The sequence below is a fragment of the Centroberyx affinis genome, unplaced genomic scaffold, assembly GCF_046629955.1.
Source record: "Centroberyx affinis isolate AG114_WGS23_722 - 3 ecotype Tasmania unplaced genomic scaffold, CSIRO-AGI_Caff_v1 ptg002438l_1, whole genome shotgun sequence".
NCBI classification, from domain to species: Eukaryota; Metazoa; Chordata; class Actinopteri; order Beryciformes; family Berycidae; genus Centroberyx; species Centroberyx affinis.
In genome coordinates this window covers 15,938-37,663 of record NW_027280681.1, presented here as the reverse complement: position 1 = coordinate 37,663, position 21,726 = coordinate 15,938, and the positions used below count along the sequence as shown (strand labels likewise).

General features: G+C 39.8%; 2 protein-coding genes across 2 annotated transcripts; one reads left to right on the top strand and one right to left on the bottom strand.

Annotated features, from left to right (window-relative positions):
* Positions 1-4,686: 4,686 nt before the first annotated feature.
* Positions 4,687-6,416, bottom strand: nupr1b (nuclear protein 1b). Its single transcript, XM_071533835.1, has 3 exons — positions 6,145-6,416; positions 5,775-5,910; positions 4,687-5,142 (listed from the first exon to the last, which is right to left on the bottom strand). The coding sequence occupies exons 1-2, from the start codon at positions 6,239-6,241 to the stop codon at positions 5,783-5,785; spliced, it is 225 nt and encodes a 74-aa protein (XP_071389936.1). The 5' UTR covers positions 6,242-6,416; the 3' UTR covers positions 4,687-5,142; positions 5,775-5,782.
* Positions 6,417-12,457: 6,041 nt separating this feature from the next.
* Positions 12,458-20,356, top strand: sgf29 (SAGA complex associated factor 29). Its single transcript, XM_071533834.1, has 10 exons — positions 12,458-12,585; positions 13,273-13,346; positions 13,496-13,571; positions 14,579-14,651; positions 15,205-15,269; positions 15,830-15,959; positions 16,436-16,582; positions 16,940-16,975; positions 17,951-18,113; positions 19,665-20,356. The coding sequence occupies exons 2-10, from the start codon at positions 13,281-13,283 to the stop codon at positions 19,779-19,781; spliced, it is 873 nt and encodes a 290-aa protein (XP_071389935.1). The 5' UTR covers positions 12,458-12,585; positions 13,273-13,280; the 3' UTR covers positions 19,782-20,356.
* Positions 20,357-21,726: the final 1,370 nt, after the last annotated feature.

Here is a 21,726-nt window from a genome sequence, read left to right as displayed (position 1 = left end):
ATTTAATAAGTTGTCAGAACTATACAGTTTTTCATAAAATAGTTAGAAAGCATTATTTATTTCTAAAGGTTCTATTGTAAAGTCCCCTCTTCCTTCTGTATTGTTGTAATAGTTCTCTCAGTTTGCAACTGTTTAATCCTCCAGGCTAATAATTTCCCAGGATTTTCCCCTTGATCAAAAAATGACTGTTTGAGCCTCAAAAGGCTCGCTGCTGCCTTGGAAGCAGACACTTCATTGTATTGAGACCTTAATAGTAACAGTTCTTGGTGGATATTTGGAGAGCCATCTTGAAAAATGTTCCTCTCTAGGGCTTTTACTTTGGAGTCCAATAGATTCATTTTTTGATTTACTCTTTTCGATTTGGAACTCGTAACTAGTAATTTGGCCCCTAATGTAAGCTTTGAATGCTTCCCACCGGATGCTGGCCGATGTCTCAGATGTGTTTATCTCAAAAAAGAGGCTTATTTGTTGCTCCAGGAACTCTAGGAATTTGGGATCCTGCAACCACTTAGGTTTGAATCGCCATCTTGATGGACCTCCTACTAGCCCTGCATCCACATAGTTTAGTGAGTTTAGCGTATGGTCCGAAATCACAATACTGTCATATACACAGTCCTGTATTTTAGGAATTAAATTTGCAGAAATTAAAAAATTGTCTATGCGAGAGTAGCATTGATGAGTAGCAGAGTAACATGAATATTCAACAGCATCCGGTTTCAATTCTCTGCAAATTTCCCGTAAATTTAGTTCTTTAATAAATTGATGTATAGTCTTCCTGCTCTTTGCATGTGTCTGATCAGGACCCAATGACCGGTCTCTAATCGGATTTAATGTACAGTTAAAGTCCCCAGCGATCATGTTATTACCTGTCAGTGTTGAAAGAATTAAAAACAAGTTATTAAAGAATTTTGGGTCATCATCATTGGGGGCATATACATTGACTAAATTCAGACTTTCGGATAGAAGTCTACCTTGTACTATTAAGTATTTTCCAGCTTTATCCTCAATTACATTCTGAGTGTGATTTAGGTATTGATTTATGAGTAAGAGTCATTACTCCCCGTGCATGTGTAGAGAAAGAAGCTGAAAATATTTGTCCCTGCCATCTTTTCCTAATTTTGGAATTGTCTTGTACAGTAGGTGTGTTTCTTGTAAAAACACAATCTTTGAGTGCATATTTTTCAACCTATGCACTACCTGTTTTACCTTTTTCAGTTTCTGTAAACCTCTGCAATTCCAGGATGTAAATTTAAGCCTGACCTCATTTGACATAATAATTAACACATGTATTAATCCCTATGTAGAAAAAGAATAGAATTTTGCACTTGACAAACAAAACCGATAACATGAACAACACTAAACTTGAACTCTGCGTTCTACATACACCCATGACCCACAGCCCAAGTGAAACAGCATTTATACCCTCATGGGACACTAAAAGTCTCCACTGAAATCCAGACTAATGAAACTCTTTCAGGTGTGTCTGCAGCTCCTACAGGCAGAGTGAGGCAGGTTTCACTGCAGGTTTTACAGACTGTTGGGTAAAATCCTCCCACACCACACTGGAATGATTTCTCTGGTTAGACATCTGATCTAAAAATAAGAATTAAATCATATTCACTAGCTGTGTTCAGAGAGGAACCTCAGTCATATCAGCAGTGGACTGCGTGACGAGCTGATATCGGTCAAAATATCGGTCTAACCCTAACAAGGGTTTCTCGGAACGCTGTTTAAAATGACAGGACCTTTCCAGGCTCGACCAGCTTCTCATAATCAGACCTGGAGGAACCCGCTGCCTTGGGTCATGTCATCGATGTTCATGCGGTGTGAGATGGGCGATGAGCCGGGCTTCAAGTTTACGCTCAGTCTGATCACGGCTCATTTAAATTCTACCAGCGTCCGGCTTCTTATCCGTGACTGAGGTGATGATGGGACACCATGCGACCGGGGAAGCCTCATTCATGGGTTTGTTCATTCATTTGCAAATACATGAATCATAAATCAATCGATAAATCAGTCAGTACACATGCATGGATGGATGAATGATGGGTGAATGCGTAGATAGACAGACAGAGATAGATAGATAGATAGATAGATAGATAGATAGATAGATAGATAGATAGATAGATAGATAGATAGTGTTTTTGAAGGGAAGTTTTTGAAGATTATACAGCTACCTTGAGCAGACCAAGCACAATCTTAAAGGTGCTACATGAAGCATTTAAACATCAATTAATTTAATTACATTTACATTCATTTTTCATCATTAGTATACTTTCTGAAACAAACCAAGAAGACTGTCAGTCTGTACCGGCCACCAAAGTGCCGAGTGCCACCAAGTCATATTTGGCAGGAAATTTACTGGACTGCTTTACGGCACGAAGGGAGACTGTTCTACAGCACAGAGGGGGCAGGAAGCCGCGGGGCTTATGGGAAATTAGGTCTTAATTTGGAGAAATACTAGCGCAAACAATACAACAGGCCTGATTGGTAGCGCCTTGTAGCCACAGGGCCGACCAATCATCTCCACCACAGTCTCACTTGTTTATGGTAATTATACAAAGGTATTACAATTAATTTGACAGTGATATATTGATATTGCAAGGGAACACCAGAAACTGTGAATACCATCAACAATTTTGAAAAAAACTATTAACTTGAGAATCAACTAATTTGTGATATAGTAAGTAATAGTAAGTAAGTAATTTATTTTTCAAAGCGTCATGCACCAAAAGGTGCCCAGCCCACATGGGCTTACAAGACACTACAAACATAACAAACAAGAGCAATAACATAGTGAGAGCGAAAGAACAAATATAATACACCTCCATACATGTCAAACAGTGTCAAACCAAGAACACAATCCTGCTCCATAGACATTACAGCTATAAAATATAACTTGGGCACATCTGAGGCACAGACTGTGCCTTTAACACATCAAACATAAAGCGCCCTCCTACGCTGTTGGTAGGCATTTAACACAAACTGAGCTAGGTGAAACACTTTGTCTGTAAACAGGTACTGAAGTCTACATTCATCAGACAGAGAAAACATATCAGGACATGCTGCAGACATTAAACAGAAAAGCCTATATCTAAGATTGTAATATAATGGACAATACAACAAAAAGTGCATTTCATTTCCGACCTCTCCCAGATCACACAGGTGACATTTTCTATTCTCCTCTGGAATTGAGTGGAAGTGTCCGGTTTCCAACGCCAGAGGCAAGATACCACATCTCACCTGGGCACAGACAGACCTCTGTGCTCTGGTCAGGTTAAGGGTGACATAGTGCTCTGGATGGTAAATACACTTAATCAGACTGTACATTCTCAATTTTGGTTTACATAAAACTTCTTGACCATTTCTGTTTATAATTTTCAAATAGTATTGTTTTAATTTGACGAACACTACAATATAATTAATTTCTATATATATATATATATATTGGAGACCTGCCTTACCAAATATTTTTGCAAGCTCCTTGCCCAAGAATAATCATTTGAAAAATCCCAATAGAAAATTTGTTTGTTAAGTCTGTTATCGGGCAAGTTGATTAATCTATTCCACAGTCGCAACATGTCACCCTTATGCCGCACTTCACATGGCTCCCATCCCATGTCACCACATACTGCAAGTTTTATACTGATCTACAACCTGGACCTGTTCCACTGATGAATAACAAACGTCGTGATTATGTATACCCAGATGAGCTGTATCTCACGGTGGTGCAGCTAAATGCAATGTGTTATTAGGCAGCAGACATCCTGGGTACAGTTAGCTTTCCTATCACAAATCTGTCCTAGCAGACAGGAACAATATTTACACTAAGATTTTGTTGCCTTCCCCTTTGATAATTCATGATTATTGACTTTTCAGTTATATCCTGATGCACACATCTTAGCTCTGCAATCTGGGCTGGACTTCCAGTTATATAATGCCAGGTGCATAATTCAACAATTTGAAAAACTGATGTTCTGACAGAGCAAAATATAAACTGCCATTTGAAAAAGCAAAACCTACTTCTATTTAAAAACCACATTTTGGGAGGTTTGGACTTCAGGTCACAGCTTGACTGAGTGGAGAGTCGAACTGACATGGACCCTGTTCTTTCATCTTGTCACATTGTGCTCAGTAAGAGCAAATACTCATACACTATAATCCCTTGATGCTTCTTGGTACTTTAGTCTCTTCACATTGCAGTGCTTTCACACACACATCATTGATTTTAGTCAGTCGCTGCCACCTGCTGGTGGATCCATATTTCAGGCCCTGCAGCTATGAATATAACAAGGAGACCAAAAGTTTTTTTTATTATGTTTGAGACTTGGAGAGATAGGGAAAGCAAGGCCATAAATTCACTGCAACCTAAGGTATGACAAAGTCCCTGCATCTAATATCATTTGCCACCAAATCTTCAAAACCCACACCAACTATTTTCTGGGGACAAACTCAAACAATGACTGACAGTTATTTGGCAAGTGATACATTAGACATAGGTCATGAAATTATCTTGTAGAGAAAATTGTCCTGAATGATTCCCGGTATGATCATAGATATAGCTTATAAATTGATTTTGGGCAATTTTTGCTCTCCATGATGATTATTACAGGACCCATTTGGAGCTATGCCAAGTGCCAAACCTAACCAAAGCCCATGAGGAAAAAAAAGACACAAACTACAGACTTGTCTTTAAAAAAACATTTATTTCCAAACAAGTTTAAAACATTGCTTGCTTTTTTTTTTTAAGCAAAAAAATAATCCATTGAAAAAACTTGTCATTTAAGACATTAAAAACACATGGAGAAGTTAACACAACTGCCACCATCACCACACCCGGTGCGCCCCACTTGGGTCACATGGTCAACCAGACCACTGACACAGGTAGACACCAGTCACAGGTGAGGGGTTCACACTGCAGCCGAAACGCCTCACGCAAGGGAAGCACACAGTCTGCAGTCTGAACGCTGCTGGCCTGTCAGGGAGGATGAAGCTGCAGCATCAGTCTGGCGAGGCGCGCGTCTCCTCCTGTGCCGTGTTCACCTCGCTGGTCGGAGCTCGTGACGCTGCTGCCGTCTGCCCATCTCGTTCTGTCGCCAAGGCGGCCAAGGTCGGTTTCCAGGGTTAGCCGTCCGATTTGCCCTACAAGACGAGATGAAACTGCTGTTATGGTGGAGCAAAGTCACTTCACTGTTGTAGTTGACAACTTGGGAAAATACGCTGATAGCTGCCGTGCTGTTGGCAGTGATGAATCCTGTTCATAGTATTCCCATGATGTCACATGCATTTCATACCAATATGGTGCTTTAGCTACAATGTACACAGCTCATTGGCTGTGGCTGTCTTTTTGACTATAATCACCTGTTAATTTATTAGGCTCACCTGTTATTATCCTACCAAGATGGCCATGCGGTAATGTAACAATACTATGAATAGGAGGAGTCAAGGGATGTACATCATAGGCAGGTGTATCACTTTTACCTGCCTCTAGCACCTGACAAATTCTGTTCTTGTATGGAGCGCTCACACCAAAATCCATTCAAAAACATGGTAATTTAATATGGCCTTGTTTATCGTGCACCCCATAAAACGATCCAACAACTTTTCTGAATCGTCAGGAGCCACCTTTTAATTCGGCGTATATTCAAGCTATCAAGCAGCGATTCTTTAATTGACATGGTGTATTTTAGTGGATGCAGAATGTGTGAATAACAGTTGAAAGATGAATTTTCCTGGAATAAGCACTGCTCGGTGAATCGGAATACTCCTCATACCTCAGTTCTCACTCTTTGGCTTTCTTTTCGCTGTTTTGCAGTTTCTCCACAATCTTCCGTTCGTGTCCACCGGGGTTGGGTCGGTTGGTGTTTTCACAAGCCTCCTTCTTTGTCCTGCCTTTGCGAGCAGCGCCACCTGTAAACAAAACCACGACTGGTTATAAACAAAACAAAAACACCCCAATATACACGCGAAACTATTTTACACTCAAGTCTTCATACGGCAATATAGCCTAGCTAACGCGTTCTAGGTTTATTAACATTTAGTCGAGACTAACTGTAGCTTTCTGAATGTTTGTTATTTACGTTGTTTGTTCGAGAAAATATCGAAAATAAGCAAAATAAACGAACAAAACGCCACGTTTCTTACCTGTGTATTTGTCCGTCAAGTTGTAATATTCGTATTCATCGTAATACTGGTCTTCAAAACTGGTTGGCTCGAGGTTCTTCACGTCGACGAAACTCATGTCTGTTTCTCTAAGTGTTTCAAAAAAAGTCGACAGAAAAAGTTTGTCAAGCTTTAAAAACTGTAAAAAATTCTGGAGAGATTGACTTGTCGTTGAGCAACAAAAACAACGGCTGGGTCAAAAGTCTTCTGCTGTCTGGATGCAGGTTCTCCTCACAGAAAACAGGCTGCTGTTTATCTGGACTTCACCGTGTGGTTTTATAGCAGCCCGCCGCTCCGCCTCCGCACCGACACTCCCACCAGGTTTCCCCTTTCTGCTTGCAGAAAAGTTGCATCATTTTTAGTAAACGTTTAATCAAACCCAGCCCAAAATGTCACTGGAGCTGGAGGTCAACATGGAATATTTGTTTAGACTGTGTTTTCCTTTGTGGGTATATGTATTGTACATTTTAGGCTCAATTCACTGGCAAATTACCTGCAGCCTAATATCATTTTCCACCAAACCTGCTTATGAATAGACTAAGTTGTTTTTCTGGGGATAAAGTGGAGCAGTCACTGATGACTAACATGATGATACTATTGTTTGGTGATGACTTGTCACCAGACTATCCGCTCAGAGGGAATACTGGTCCTGAATGCTCGCTGATGTGGTTTTTGTTAAGGCTACACGTGACTTCAAAATACATTTCAGGCAATTTCGGCTCTCCGTTTTAATGATAAAAACTACAATTTGGACTAACTAAGGTGTGGTGAGTGCCACACCTTGCCACCTTCCCAATAAACAGTAGGCTATTCTAAAAACTTGGCCAGGCATCATGTGTAAGATTCTCTGAAGAAACCAATACATTTCAGCCTAATGTGACCATCAGTTAAGTATTTTGGAGTGTTTTCATGGACTCTTTGGAAGTCAGTTTATAGTTTTTGGCAGAGCGTGCAGCCATAATGTCATACAAAGAGTCAAACAACCTTCACTAATCTACTAATGTATTCCAAATGACATGATGTGAAATAAACCACTCAACCGAAATAATGGCCATATTCAACAACAACCATAAAAAAAATAATAATAACAGGGAATACTTGCACTTGCTGGTTTCATTAAGGACAATAGCTTTTGAATTTCTACTCAGCAAACAAATGAACAGAAACATAGAGTCTGTAACCCCACTGAAACTTCCCTCCCTAATGAGCCAGATTATGAATAATTGCATCTACGAGTCACAAATAACCTCGACCTGCTGGTGACCATTATCGTTTCTGTCCTGCAAAAAGATCTTGATCATTATCTTCCAGTGGTTGATGAGTATGAGTATTTCACATGAATCAATTTTCAATTATTTGGTTGCAGCAATGGCAGTTGTCAGTCACAAATCTTGAGTTTAAACTTGAGAGTTTTGCAGGAAACGTTACAGGAATAAATGCTGTGCAGTATTTGAAGTGTAAACGGTTCATGATCAAGCCCTTTGCAGTGTCTTTATAGTGTTTTTTGGTTGCACCTCTGCTCTTTTCTCCTGTGTAGTAGCATGCTTTTACATGCATATACTTCTTTTTGCCCAAAATAAACTCAAACACACCTTAACACTCCTTGCAGTTTTTAGACTTCTTATACCAGAGGTGGGACTCGAGTCACATGACTTGGACTCGAGTCAGACGCGGGTCACAGTTTTAATTGCTTGTGATGCTTTGATGCATGAAGAGAAGACTTGAGACTTGACTTGGGTTCTGGTGACTTGGGACTTGACTCTGACAACTGAATTTAAATTCTGTTTTCTGAATTTGTATGGAATGATTGAATTTATTGAAGTTGAAACTGATTATAGAAATCAAACTCGTGATGCTCTTACCAAGTTTTTATCCTATTAAAACCATATTGCATTGAAAAGTCCTAGATATTTAGTTTTCTTTAAGATATTAAATTGATACTGGACTCTTGATTTGTTCTGACTTGACTTGACTTGGCTGTTCTACATTTAGACTTGAGACGTGACATTAATGACATGGACTTGACTTGGACTTGACTTGGTAAGCTACATTTAGACTTGAGACTTGACTTGAGACTTGTGCCTCAAGGCTTTGACTCTGACTTGGGACTCGAGCAAAGCAGACTTGGTCACACCTCTGTGTTCTACATATTCAGATCAGGGTGAGGCCTGAATCAAGTCCTACTTTTCACGCTGCACATCTCCAAAGTCCGGCCTTCACTTCTATCTGAAACAGATTAGATTAGGCTAATATTGTTTTACACTCCTTATCACCACCTGCAGCACACCGCTCACTCTTCTCACGTTCACTTCACCCTGCAGCCGTGACCTGATTCCCTGCCCCTGTTTCCAAACCGCCTCGTCTGTCCTGTCCAGCCCTGCCCGCTAAAACCAGACCAGAGAACCCTGTATATGTGTATGTGTATGTGTGTGTGTGTGTGTGTGTGTGTGTATGTGTGTGTGTGTGTTGCTGTTGAGGAATCATAGAAACTGAGCTGCTCACCTAATCAGCATCAAACATGTCATGACATTGCTATGTAAAACAAACTTTGGACTAAACTTATCTGAGTGCAGAAGGTTGTTCTGGTTGAAAATAACTTCTGGTTCTCTGTCACCAAATTAAATATAGGACATAAAACTCTACATACAAATACATACAAATCAAAGTGCTCTATTGTCCCTTTTAACTGAAGAAACTTTGCTTGGTGATTCCGAGGTCACACATCAACCAAAGTCAAAAGTAAAAGTCATTTTTTTGCGCAATAGCTGAAAATGCCTGACCTGTTTTCAGAATTGCATTGTGACTAAATGGCAAAATGCGACAGGAGCTTTGTCATTGTTGCTCATACAGAATGAAATGATCCGTGGCTGTGGTTTCTGATATTCCCAAACAAAACAACGGTCATTTCAGGAGCGATTTACATAACAGTTTTATTTTTCCATGTAACAGCAGCATGTAGAAGCACATAGCACAAAGTGTGTGAAAGGCCTAAAGCATCACCATGACATGAAAATTGATTTTTTTATGGTTTCGGTTTGATTAGTTTGGTTTGGTTTTATGTCAAAGAGTGGTCAGGCCTAACCAAACTTTATTTATAGAGCGACTTTATAAAACACAGCTTACAAAGCACTTCACAACAAGACGATGAAAGAAAGAAAAGACATAAAAACAACTTTAAGAGAAGACAAACCCTTAAAAGCTATATTAAAATAACACAATCATACACATATATATAAAGTACAAAGTAAAACATCCAGCATTTACAAACTCCATCATGATACACACAAATACACACAAATTATAACTAAATAAAAGGAAGAAAGAGGTAGATTTACGGGGCCAAAAATGTACAAGAATCACACAAGAACAGGCAGATTCCTTGTGAGAAATAATAAAAAATAATAACTTTTATTTGTATAGCACCTTTCATAGACAACATGCAGCTCAAAGTGCTTTACATCAATAAAAGGCAGATAACAGACATATAAAAAGATAACATTCATATAAAAGAACAAGCAAAATGCATTGCATTAAAAGAATCAAACCAAGTAAAATAGAAAGATAAAAGAACACAACAAATACTCCCACTTTTAGATGCACATTGTGAGTGAACCCATATGTTTTTCTGTAATTTTCTTTTCCCCTGTCCTTCCTGATTCTACTCTAGATCTGATATTTCAGATCTCACTGCCTGCGAGTATTTTGATTATGGGATACGTCATGATGTGGTTTACATTCCTGAAACTCCTCAAAAGTCATTTTTTCTCAAGTGTGAGGTCACCTGAACTGTGTGCAGGGTTTATGAAAGCAGTGGAAACATCCCGTCACGCTGCCTGACTGCTCAGCTCCACTCATCCCCGAGTCACTCTGTAATTACAGGGCAGTCGCACTGTTTCCAATGTCAAAATATAGTGCAGAAGTTACATAATGTTTTTTTTTTATATATATATATAATTCAAAATGGTCAGAAAATGTAGGTTTTAGTCGTTGGTTTACAAATTTCCCAATAAGTGTCCTGCTCACATTCAGTAACTACACAGACACACACACACACACATACACACACACACACAGCAGCTTTAGATAAACAATATGGAAGCAGATATGAAACGTTAAGCAGTAAGAAAAACATTTACAGCCGTCTGCGGCTCAGTAAGCTGCCAGCATACAGAACCACTAACACTGGTTCTGTGTGAAGGCATTATAAGGCATCGTGAACACTTTATAAACCCATTGTTATTGCATGATTATTGTTAGAATCAAAGCTTGACATAATAAACACAATGCACAAAAACGTACAGGGATTAAATACTTTATGGGACAACTGTACTGTTAATGTTACATTACACTGAATGACATTTTCTGATGCCTGATGATTATATTGTAATGAAATGTTATATATGCTTAAAATGTGTTTATAATGCATCACAATCAAGGGTGGAAGTAACTAAATACATTCATTCACATTACTGTAATTGAGTGGGGTTTTTTTGAGTACTTGTGCTTCTTGGAGTATTTTCTGAAGTCAGTAACTTTACTTTTACTTAAGTATGTTTTTACTGAAGTATTGTGCTTCACTACATATTAAATCCCATCCATTGCAGAGGACAGCTTTTGTGTCTCTCCATCAGCAACAGAAACCGGATCAACATAAACTGTGGATCTATTCACAGTGAGAAGAGGAATCTGACTTTACTTTGTTTCTGCACTTTATTTTGTAATTTCCAACTTTTCCAGTTAAAAGACTCTAGTTTGAACTCTGTGCTCTCTCCTGTTAGAGTCACATGGAAAAGATCTCAGCTAACAACGTTTTCTTTTCTAAAAAGGAACTCAGTGACTTATACTCTGAGTTCATGAGCTACATTTTACTTTTACCTCAGTAGATTTTTTTTTTTACTTCTGCTTAAGTAAAATATCAGCAAAGTAACACTTCAACTTGAGCAGGACACTGTGGTACTCTTTCCACCGTTGATCACAATAACACTTCAAGTATCACCACACAGCACACTTTGTTTGGGTTTTTGTCTCTAAGACCAGGAGCTGAAAAAAGGGACTTCTGCTAAACGTCTGGAACATTCCACGAAAAGCTCCTTGGCTGCGAGTCATCGGTCTGTTTGTGAGGAAACTGTTGAGGAAAAGAGAGAGTTGAAGAAAGGCACGACTCTGCTCCTGACTCATAAACACAGAAACCGCCCAGTTACTATCTCTCTCTCTCCTTTTATTTATAGTTCAGACTCTTTATTATAACCGGTTCTCTATTTGTTATGTTGCCAGTCGTCTCGTTTTTGAGTTTGTCTTTGTGTGTTTTTTTCTTTGTGTGTTTTCATGTCTTTGCCCTCTTCTCCCTCCCTCCCTCCCTCTCTCCTCACATGCGGCTCGGTGCAGTAAATATTTGCTGAAACATGAGCTCGCCCGTCTAAGCTGTTACAGTGTGTCCTCAATACTGCCTGTTGCATGCATTTGCGCACGCATGCACTCATGCACACACACACACACACACACACAAACACACACACTTGAAGATAAGCTAACAGCCGTCGGTGTCTGCCAGCTTTATGACCTTATTTTGTGTCTGCACTGTTGAATATTAACTCCCACTGTATCTTCATGTAAACACCCCTTCCTTTGCCCACACACACACACACACACACACACACACACACACACACACACACACTTTGGCTCTTTATCCCTTGATCAAAGTTCATTTTTAACCTATTTTTCAAGCCACATTATTGGTCCATTTATGCTGATCAATATGTTTCTACACACTATATTTCAAATTAGGCTTACTATCACTAGTTTACAGTCTGACTATATTTGGTGTTCCTGCATCAGTGTCCACAAAAATGTGCTGACTAGACACATCACTCCCTGGAAAACAGCTTTCTAGCCATAGTGGATGTGTTCATGAACTTTATGTGGAGACTTGGCTGTTAAAACACTTTTACATGATGTAAAATGATAAGTTACAGATTAAGGCTCTGTACATGTGTTGACACTGGCCCGAGAAGAGGCCATGTTCATAACACAGCAGCAGTTAATCATTACTACCTCGGATGTTTTGTCTGATGACTGTGTAGTCTGATGCCAAAGTGCTGCAGATAGCGCTTAACACTGTTTGTCCCTCATGCCGACTTGTACAGGCTCCTACTCTATCACGGCCGACCTGATATTAATGTGTGAATAGGACGGTAACATTACTATCAACAATACAGCAATTTCATTTCATCCAGGTTTAGTCTTTCTTTTCACTTCTGTTCTTTGTATCAGGCTACTCCAAAAGCATTGAAGTACTTGTTCGGGGGTTTATTTTGAAAGTTTTGACCGGAAATCCTATTGTTTATTGTGTCTGGCTTGACGCTAGTCAACGGAAGCTAATCTGTGTATGTAGCTAGCCGACAATAAATCAAAACTAGCACGGTAGGCAACTTTACAGAATATATTTAGAACCAGATAAAGCATATTATATAACTAGACTTGTCACAAAGGAAATACATAGCTAATTTGCATTGCAGACATCTCACTTTGGATCCAGTTAGCTAAGCAAGCTAGCTAACCTCCGCTAAACATACCGCTTGCTAACCCAGTCGGTTCTTCATCAGTTAACGTTAGCACTTTAGAATACCCAGCCTAGTTTGTATTAGAAAGTTTAGCTTTTTAGCTACTTAAACAACTTCAAGGCCAGTTGCCTGAGGTTTTACTTTTCCCCTGCATCTAGCCCAACAACACATTGGTTAACGATAGCCTCAATACGTGCCGTATTCTCGCATGGAGAGAACATCAAAACAAACTACATTCAAACATTTGTCATTTTAATGTTTCCTTGCTTACCAACAAACATACATACCAGTTAGAACACGACTTAAGAGCTTTATCGAATCATGAGAAACTACTCTTCAATTCGGCATACATCCAATACACTAAGATCACTTATTTCAATATAATATCAACATTTATAATTCGTTTGACTGTTATTCGTACGGCCTTTGCCAATAAGCAAGGCAACTTTAAAGTGACAGATGTTTTAATCAGGTTTCGGCAATACATGTGTAGGAGTTGTTTAACAGGACAGAATGCCAAAACAAAACTCTCTTGCCTAACTCCTAGCTACAGACATGTCAGCTGATACCAAGATTGCCGAGCTGCTGACAGAGCTCCATCAACTCATCAAACAGACCCAGGTGAGCGAGGAGACACTTAATTGTAGTCAACATTGCATACTTAGAATGGAGAAACCTCACTGTGCCTCTGTAATTGACTTCCCCATAGATGCATCACCAATCAATTAAAGTCAACCAAATAATAAATCATCACTGTGTGTCTGTTTCAGGAGGAGAGGTCGCGCAGTGAACACAATCTGCTCAACATTCAGAAAACACATGAAAGGATGCAGACAGAAAACAAAAGTCAGTTGGCATATTGCTTACACTCTTTACCATCTCCAAACACTGTGTGAGGGAGAGCGAATAATACTCATCTCTCTCTCACACTCTCTTTTCACTTCTGGCCATTTAAATGTTTGTGTATAATTTAGGCTTATGATGTGACTGCCAAAACCTCGCTCCTGGCAGATTCTCCTGGGGTCACCAGATTGTGACAGAGATCTCACAACTTGGAAAGAGAAAATTCCCACAACACTTGCAGTACTGAAAACAGAGATTCATTAGACTAATAAATCTTTGTCCTCAGTACTGAAAGTATTACAGGAATTTCCGCTTCCCCAGTGTTACCTGTCCTTTCCATGCACATTGTTAGTGGGTGAAGTTCTGTCAGAATACTTTTTTAACTTCAGTTATTTCACAACTTGCATCATTTTAGAGGTCGATTCATATAGGTTTGATATTACCAGAGGTGCCCAGCGATTGGACCAACTGCACATATTGACACCTAGAAAAACATGGCACTATCTAGGTTTCCTACAATCTAAATGAAGTGTATAACCATTTTGTACATTTGCAAAACCAATTTGAGCAAGGAAGGGTCAAAATAATAAGCTTTTTCCTGAAGAGAGATAGAGCATGGCCTCTAGTACTGAAACATACAAAATGTAAAAATGTCAAAATATTAAAAAGCCATTATTATATTGGCTTACCACCGATGGGTTTCAGCTAACATGCCTTCATCACCCTAATATTTTTCACTTCAAAAAGTATGCCTTTTATTTATTTATTTTTGCATTTTGCATGTTCTAGCACTAGAGGCCATGATCTCTCTCTCTCTCTTCATGATCTAACTCCCTGGATTCCAAGAGAGCCTTTTTTGACACCAGGAAGTGCAGTGCTCTTTGTATCTTCTCTTCTCTAATACGTTTTTTTCCATTCTAACTGGCTATTAATCAGCATTATATGGCTCCAGATTCAATCACAGTCACAGTTACCTATAGGTTTACGCATTGTTTTCCTGCCTCTTCCAGCCTCCCCATACTACCGCACTAAGCTGAGAGGATTGTACACCACAGCCAAAGCAGACGCTGAGGCAGAGTGCAGGTGAGTGGGCACACACACTCCAGTATCATCTTGTTTTCAGCCCTGTCCGGACGGGATTAGTGTGACCGGAGGAAGTCAGGTGATGTAAATGTAACTGGTTTAATTCAGTGATTTAAATCCCCTGCAGGAGGTGATTTGTGGTTATTACAGGGTGAACATCCTATCATTGAGTGAAGGTTACAAGAGGAATAATCTCTTGTTTTTCAGCAAACTCCTCCGTCTCTCTATCAGCTCCAGTACAGTCTGGGTCTACAGTCTGTGTTTGCAAATTAGCATTTTATTTTTTACTTACCTTCTGTTACGCCTCCTCAGTCATTCTCTGAATAATAACACTCATTTAATTGAATCACTTGATGTGCAGTGAATTACACAAGTTTCTCTGTAATACTAGTCCTGTCCAGATAGGGCTTTAGTTTAGTAGTCATCCCTTAGTAGTCATCACAAAAATCATTTGTGTTTTCATTATTTCCTAGAATGTTGCAACATGTTGCAGAGCGCCTGAGGAAAATCCACTTTGACTTGTTGACTGGTTTTCGTTGCTCTGTTTTCACAGCATCCTGCGTCATGCTCTTGATAAAATTGCAGAGATCAAATCTTTATTGGAGGAGAGGAGAATAGGTACGTGTGTGTGTGTGTGTGTGTGTGTGTGTGTGTGTGTGTGTTGGGGAGATGTATCATACTTCTGAAGTCCACCATGTGCTTTTTAAGATCTATAACTGTTTCCATTTAGATCAAATTAGAAAAGCTGGATTATGATGAAAATTTGATACAATTTCTACAATATTGCAAAAATGTTTTTACCCTGTCATATTATGTATTTATTTATTTATTTATTTATTTATTTTTTAGATGAAAAAACTATATGATAAATTGTGACGGAAATGCATTTGTCAAATAAATAATAATGCAGGCTTGGTATGATCAGACAGATGAAAGGTTAGGCTTAACATGAATATTGCTTTGCTAAACAGATACTTGCCAAATACTAATCAGTTCTTGAAAGATTCCTTCTATTTTCATGGTGGCTGTGATTTTGTTTGACAAGGAAAACCTGTTAATTTGCTTTATCCCAGCTGATGTAAATGCACCCAAGTTCAAAAGTTTGCGTTAAAATTGCTTGACGGTTGGATGGAGACGATGATGTTTTTCTCTCTCCCTCCTCGCCTGCTGTCCCCCAGCTGCTAAGATGGCGGGAGTGTACAGTGACAGCGACCCGCCCAGGAAGACGATGAGGCGGGGCGTCCTGATGACCCTCCTGCAGCAGTCGGCCATGACGCTCCCTCTGTGGATCGGCAAGCCGGGCGACAGGTAGCCGCCGACTCCCAGGAGTCTTTCTTTACAGGCCACCTTCTTTACAGTCCACCTTAAGGAAACTTCAACTGTGAGATGTCATGTAAAACACTGATTATTTTATCTTTTCATATGACTTGTGAATGAATGTCAGCAGTGTCTCTTCCCTGTTTATTGCTGTTTAAAGGGGGTTCTGGTAGCTTTTATATGTGGCGTTAAAGGTTGAGTCTTTAAACCCAATATAAAACCCACTCTGCTGACAACTGCCACCAAAGCTTTTCTAATAGATAGAAGGAATCTTTTTCCTCACAACAGCTGATGTTGAAGGAGTGCTGAATTTTTACAGATTTTTAATTCATACAATGCAGAAACAATGCTTTCCATCCCCTCCCTCCCTCCCTCCCTCCCTCTCTCTCTCTCTCTCCCTCCCTCTCCCTCCCTCTCTCTCTCTCTCTCTCTCTCTGTCTCTCTCTCTCTCTCCATCCGTCCCCTAGTCCTCCCCCTCTGTGCGGAGCGACCCCGGCCAGCAGCGACTACGTGGCGAAGCAGGGGGATAAGGTGGCGGCGAGGGTGAAGGCAGTGGACGGAGACGAGCAGTGGATCCTGGCTGAAGTGGTCAGCTACAGCCACTCCACCAACAAGTACGCATTACGACCAGCTAGTTTGATGTTTTTCTTCACCTGGCACTCATTACACGATTGAGAAGTTTGTACTTTATTCTTCAGATAGCCTAAAATCTGTTTTTTCACATTGTTCAAGTTAGAGCTAGCTTGGCACCAGCTGTAGTCATCGCTGTCATCAAGAAATGTTAGCAATGCCAGTAGGTCGCTTTTCAAACAATTAAAGCACCGATATGGCAAATTTCTCCCCACGAGTGCCCAGTGAAGGAAAATCTGCCTAAAATTCAAAATGTCATGATATAAGATAATTAAGATAAACGATAAGTTATGAAGTCACAGCTCAACAAAAACTGACTGTTTCACCTCTCCTCCTTCTAGATATGAAGTGGATGATATTGATGAAGAGGGAAAAGAGTGAGTTATCTGTTATTGCTTCATATCCTCCATCTCTAACACTAATTAGCATATCTTCCATACCCTTGCTGTTTAGTCCCATCTTTATCTCCTTTCTGTTTTTTGTATCTCTGTGTTTATCCTCCTATATTCCTCCATGCCATTCTCTCTTCCCTCGCTTTCTCTTCCCACATTTCCCACTTTCCCCCCTTCATGTTGTCTTCCTCTACCATCTTTCCTCTTTTTGTTTCCTCTCACCTTTTAATCTCCTTTGGGTCACATCTCACATCTTCACATATCCATTCCTTTTGGGGTTGGACCGTTATAAATGTTTGTTGATATTGGCCTTTTATTGGAAATCAGATCATTTATTAGACATCAGATATCTACTGGTCAGTTTCATCCACCTCTGACATGATGGAGGTTATTATTCTGTTAGATGGCTGCCCAGAGAAACCATTTCAGTGTGATGTGGGAGTAGCTTCAGTCTGTGAAACCTGCAATGCAATTTTATTTTCTTTGTGCATTGTATTTATTCATTTCATTGTTCTGTAATGTTTTGGTAAGTAATTCTTCTCACCCTGGATTAAGGAGCTGCTCACCCATCTAAAATGTCATTAGTTTGGGTTTCAGTGGAGAGTTTTAGTGTCCCATGATGGTGTAAATGCTGTTTTGAGAGGCTTTTCCACCCTGACAAGAAGAAAATTATTGGGAAACACTGAATACTTGTCGTTTTTAGCATGAAAACAGTCAAAAAAATTTAAAATCTACAAAAGTATCAACTACCGGAAACTTCAATCCAAAATTATCAGTATTGCTGTCGACCTTCAAAAGCCCAAATCAGTCAAATCCTAATTCCTTCATCATATACTTTATCAGTCCATCTCCTCTTTTCCTTCCTCTGATCCCACCTTCTCCTCTCCCACACTCAGTCTGAATAACTCCGGCTGTCCAGAAATACCTCTGGTTGAACTGTGTGTGTTTGTGTGTGACCAGGAGACACACTCTGAGCAGACGGCGTATCATCCCGCTCCCTCAGTGGAAGGCGAACCCGGAGACGGACCCCGAGGCCCTGTTCAGTAAAGACCAGCTGGTTCTGGCCCTCTACCCACAGACCACCTGCTTCTACCGGGCCCTCATCCACACTCCACCGCACAGGGTGAGGCCCGACACGCCGGCCCCGCCACACCGCTGTGTTTATATTTAGCCACGTCTGGCGCCATCATGGAGGTTCACTGGAGAAGTGTGTGTGCTCTACAAAACAAAACAGCTTGTTGTGGTGTGGCTGTAGATCCATTCAGTAACGTTCTCAGTAAAAGTGAATAGTGTGATAAGGTGGATTTGTTTCCAAATGTAGGTTACTGTGACACAGTAAACCGTCTTGTCTGTAGCCCTAGTCTCTACTCCAAAACACTGAGATGTAGCTCAGCTCAGAACAAACTGTTAGCTAGCTATTTAGTAAAGCAACCAATGTTAATGTTAACTTGTTGCTACTAGATGTCACTAGCTACCATCCGTGTAACATTTGCAATTGGGCAAATCAGATGTTAAGCAGATACTATAGTTAGCTAGCTAACAAGCTGACATTATCTAAACATGATATCAATCATATGGATCAGTAATTAAATGATCAATTCCCAGTCAAAAAGAGCAGCAAATTAACCTTTAACACTGTTGAGACAAGTGGTCAAGTCCTAAGTTTAGAAATGTTGTTGCCCAAGAGCTGAGCCGAGCTCCAGTATGGCCGCCAGAGGATGTGTTACATCAGTGGTTCTCAACATGGGGTCCGGGGACCACCAGGGGTCCTTGAGGGAGTTCCAGGGGGTCCCTAGCAAATTCAAATAAATTTCACCATTATTTCATCTACAAGAAGTTAACCCAATTAGAGAATGTAGAAGAATGACTGTTTTGATCATAGTTTCACTGTTATCTCTCCACCTACAATACAGATAGTCATGGGATTCTGGACAAAATCATATCGTATATAAAAATATTTTCAGATTTGGGTCCGAGAGACAAAATCTCATCAAATGGTGGTCCGTGGCCCTAATGTGGACTAAATTAGGGTCCTTGATATGAAAAAGGTTGAGAATGAATGTGTTACATCATCTGAAAGCCCTCTGTTGCAGTCTGTCTGTCAGTTTTTATTCAAGACAAATCAAATGTAGACCATTCAAATGAAAGTGATCAGATATGAGGCGCACATGACTTTGTAATTATTCCTTCTTGTTAGAAATCGCTGAACTCTTTCCATAAACTGATTAGGTTTTGGTTTTGTTTAGAATTGGATAAACCGGAAAAATCGACTTTCTATTTGATTTAAAGGATAAGTTTGGTGATTTTGGACCTATAGTACTACAGGTATGGAAGAGACAAATCGTATATAGGTCCAAAATCGCTGAACGTATCCTTTAAGAGTGAAATTTATGTTCCCAGTGCCAACAGTTGCAGCTGGTTTTCCACCTCAGTCTCCCCACAGAGTGCAGGACTAAACCTGGGGGCGGTTCAGTCCAACAGTAACAAACAGTAACTCTCTACCGAACCAACAGACCAAACCAACAGAGAGAGAGCAGCTCATGCAGCTTCTAACCAGAGTGTGTGTGTGTGTGTGTGTGTGTGTGTGTGTGTGTGTGTGTGTGTGTGTGTGTGTGTGTGTGTGTGTGTGTGTGTGTGTGTGTGTGTGTGTGTGTGTGTGTGTGTGTGTGTGCAGCCGCAGGACGATTACTCGGTGCTGTTCGAGGACACATCGTACGCCGACGGCTACTCCCCTCCGCTCAACGTGGCCCAGCGCTACGTGGTCGCCTGCAAGGAGAACAAGAAGAAGTGACGCAGAACGGAGGGAAAGACCCGGAAAGACCCGGAAAGACCAAGAGACGACGACGACGATGACGAAGCCTGTCTGGGAATAGGAACGCACTCCTGTTCCAGAAAAACACTAACTTCCATCTCATTCATTGAGTTAGGCTAGAAAAACATTTGTCAAAAATCTGAAATGGGCCGTCAGAAACGTCTAATGGGCAAGTTCTGATACACTGTGCAGCTCTGATCATATTTTTTTATCGATAGATTATGGAATTATCTCCGCTGAAGGTGACGATCGGCTCAAGCTTGTCGTTACTGTTTGACCCGGGCGTGGGTTAAAGATTTGACACATCTCTTATGTCATTATAGGACCGGGAGATAAATCAATATTATCGTTTATTTGTCTGTCAGTGGAATCTCATGGTGATGATCTGGTGATTTCGGGATCATGAAACACGATGCTGCTGTTAAACTGATGATAACAAGCTAATTTGGTAACACTTAACAATAAGGGTCACTAAGTTAAGGGTTAGTTAATGCTTAATAAGCATTAACTAACCCTTAATTAACAGTTAACTAATTTACTAATGGTGTTCATGTTAACTAAGGTATTAATTTATACATGATTTAATAGTTTATAAAGATGACTATTAAATAATGTATAAATTAATACCTTAGTTAACATGAACACCATTAGTAAATGATTACCAGACACATTAGTTAACTGTTAATTAAGGGTTAGTTAATGCTTATTAAGTATTAACTAACCCTTAACTTACTGACCCTTATTTTAAAGTGTTAAGGCTAATTTTATTTAAAAACTCTGACAAAATGAGAATGTGTGGTGGGAACATAATTAGAAAATGTCAGTTTTGTTTGACACCCACCTAACATTACCATTCAGTTCAATAGGATGAACATGAATTTGATTATTTAACGTGATTTTGCATAGATATATATTGATATGGGGAAAAAAAATCCTTATGATTATCGTGATATTGATTTCAACCATATCGCCCGGCCCTACTGTCATCATAATGTCAGTTGTTGTACAGCTTTGCACTGCACTCTGCTGTGGTTTCATTGTTTTTTTTAATTGTCTAGTTGCTGTTCTGCATTGTGCATAAGCCTGCTGGTCAAACTTGCATGTTTTGTTTTGTTTTTTTTACATGTCAAAAATGTTAATGAAGGTTTTGTAATAAAAAAACAACAACTTTGTCCTGATAGTTGAGTTTTGTACTTCAGTGAAACACTCACACACATTGGCACATGCATCACCTGACCAGTGTTTTGTTGTTGCAGTCTGACAGAGGAGGGGACTCACATGTCACATGACTTGGACCCGAGTCACAATTTTAACTACTTGAGACTTGACTTGGGTTCTGGTGACTTGACTTTGACTTGTACTCTGATGACTTGAAAAGGTTTCTAAAGTCTTGACTTGAGATCTTGTGTTTGTGTAAATGACTCAGATTGAAAGTGATGAGATTTGTTCCAGCAGACGACTGAATTTAAATTCTGTTTTCTGAATTTGTATGGAATGATTGAATTTATTGAAGTTGAAACTGATTATAGAAATCAAACTCATGATGCTCTTACCAAGTTTTTATCCTATTAAAACCATATTGCATTGAAAAAAACTAGATATTTAGTTTTCTTTAACATATTAAATTGATACTGGACTCTTGATTTGTTCTGACTTGACTTGCTGTTCTACATTTAGACTTGAGACTTGACATTAATGACATGGACTTGACTTGGACTTGACTTGGTAATCTACATTCAAACTTGAGACTGACTTGGGACTTGAGCAAAGTTGACTTGGTCCCACCTCTGCAGTCTGATGATGTAGATTTTTGTCCGGCTGATTGCTGGCCTCCTGTGGCCTTTTCAGGAAGTGAATATCAAATCAGAGTTTGTGGTTGTTGTCATGCTGCCTTCAAGTTCTACTCATGGGCTCCTACTTCTGA

Coding starts and splice junctions, on each gene's coding strand:
- sgf29 (XM_071533834.1), top strand. CDS start 13,281: ATGTCAGCTGATACCAAGATTGCCGAGCTGCTGACAGAGCTCCATCAA. Junction 16,583..16,939: donor TACAGCCACTCCACCAACAA/GTACGCATTACG, acceptor TCCTCCTTCTAG/ATATGAAGTGGATGATATTG. Junction 16,976..17,950: donor ATTGATGAAGAGGGAAAAGA/GTGAGTTATCTG, acceptor GTGTGTGACCAG/GAGACACACTCTGAGCAGAC.
- nupr1b (XM_071533835.1), bottom strand. CDS start 6,241: ATGAGTTTCGTCGACGTGAAGAACCTCGAGCCAACCAGTTTTGAAGAC. Junction 5,911..6,144: donor CTTGACGGACAAATACACAG/GTAAGAAACGTG, acceptor TTTTGTTTACAG/GTGGCGCTGCTCGCAAAGGC.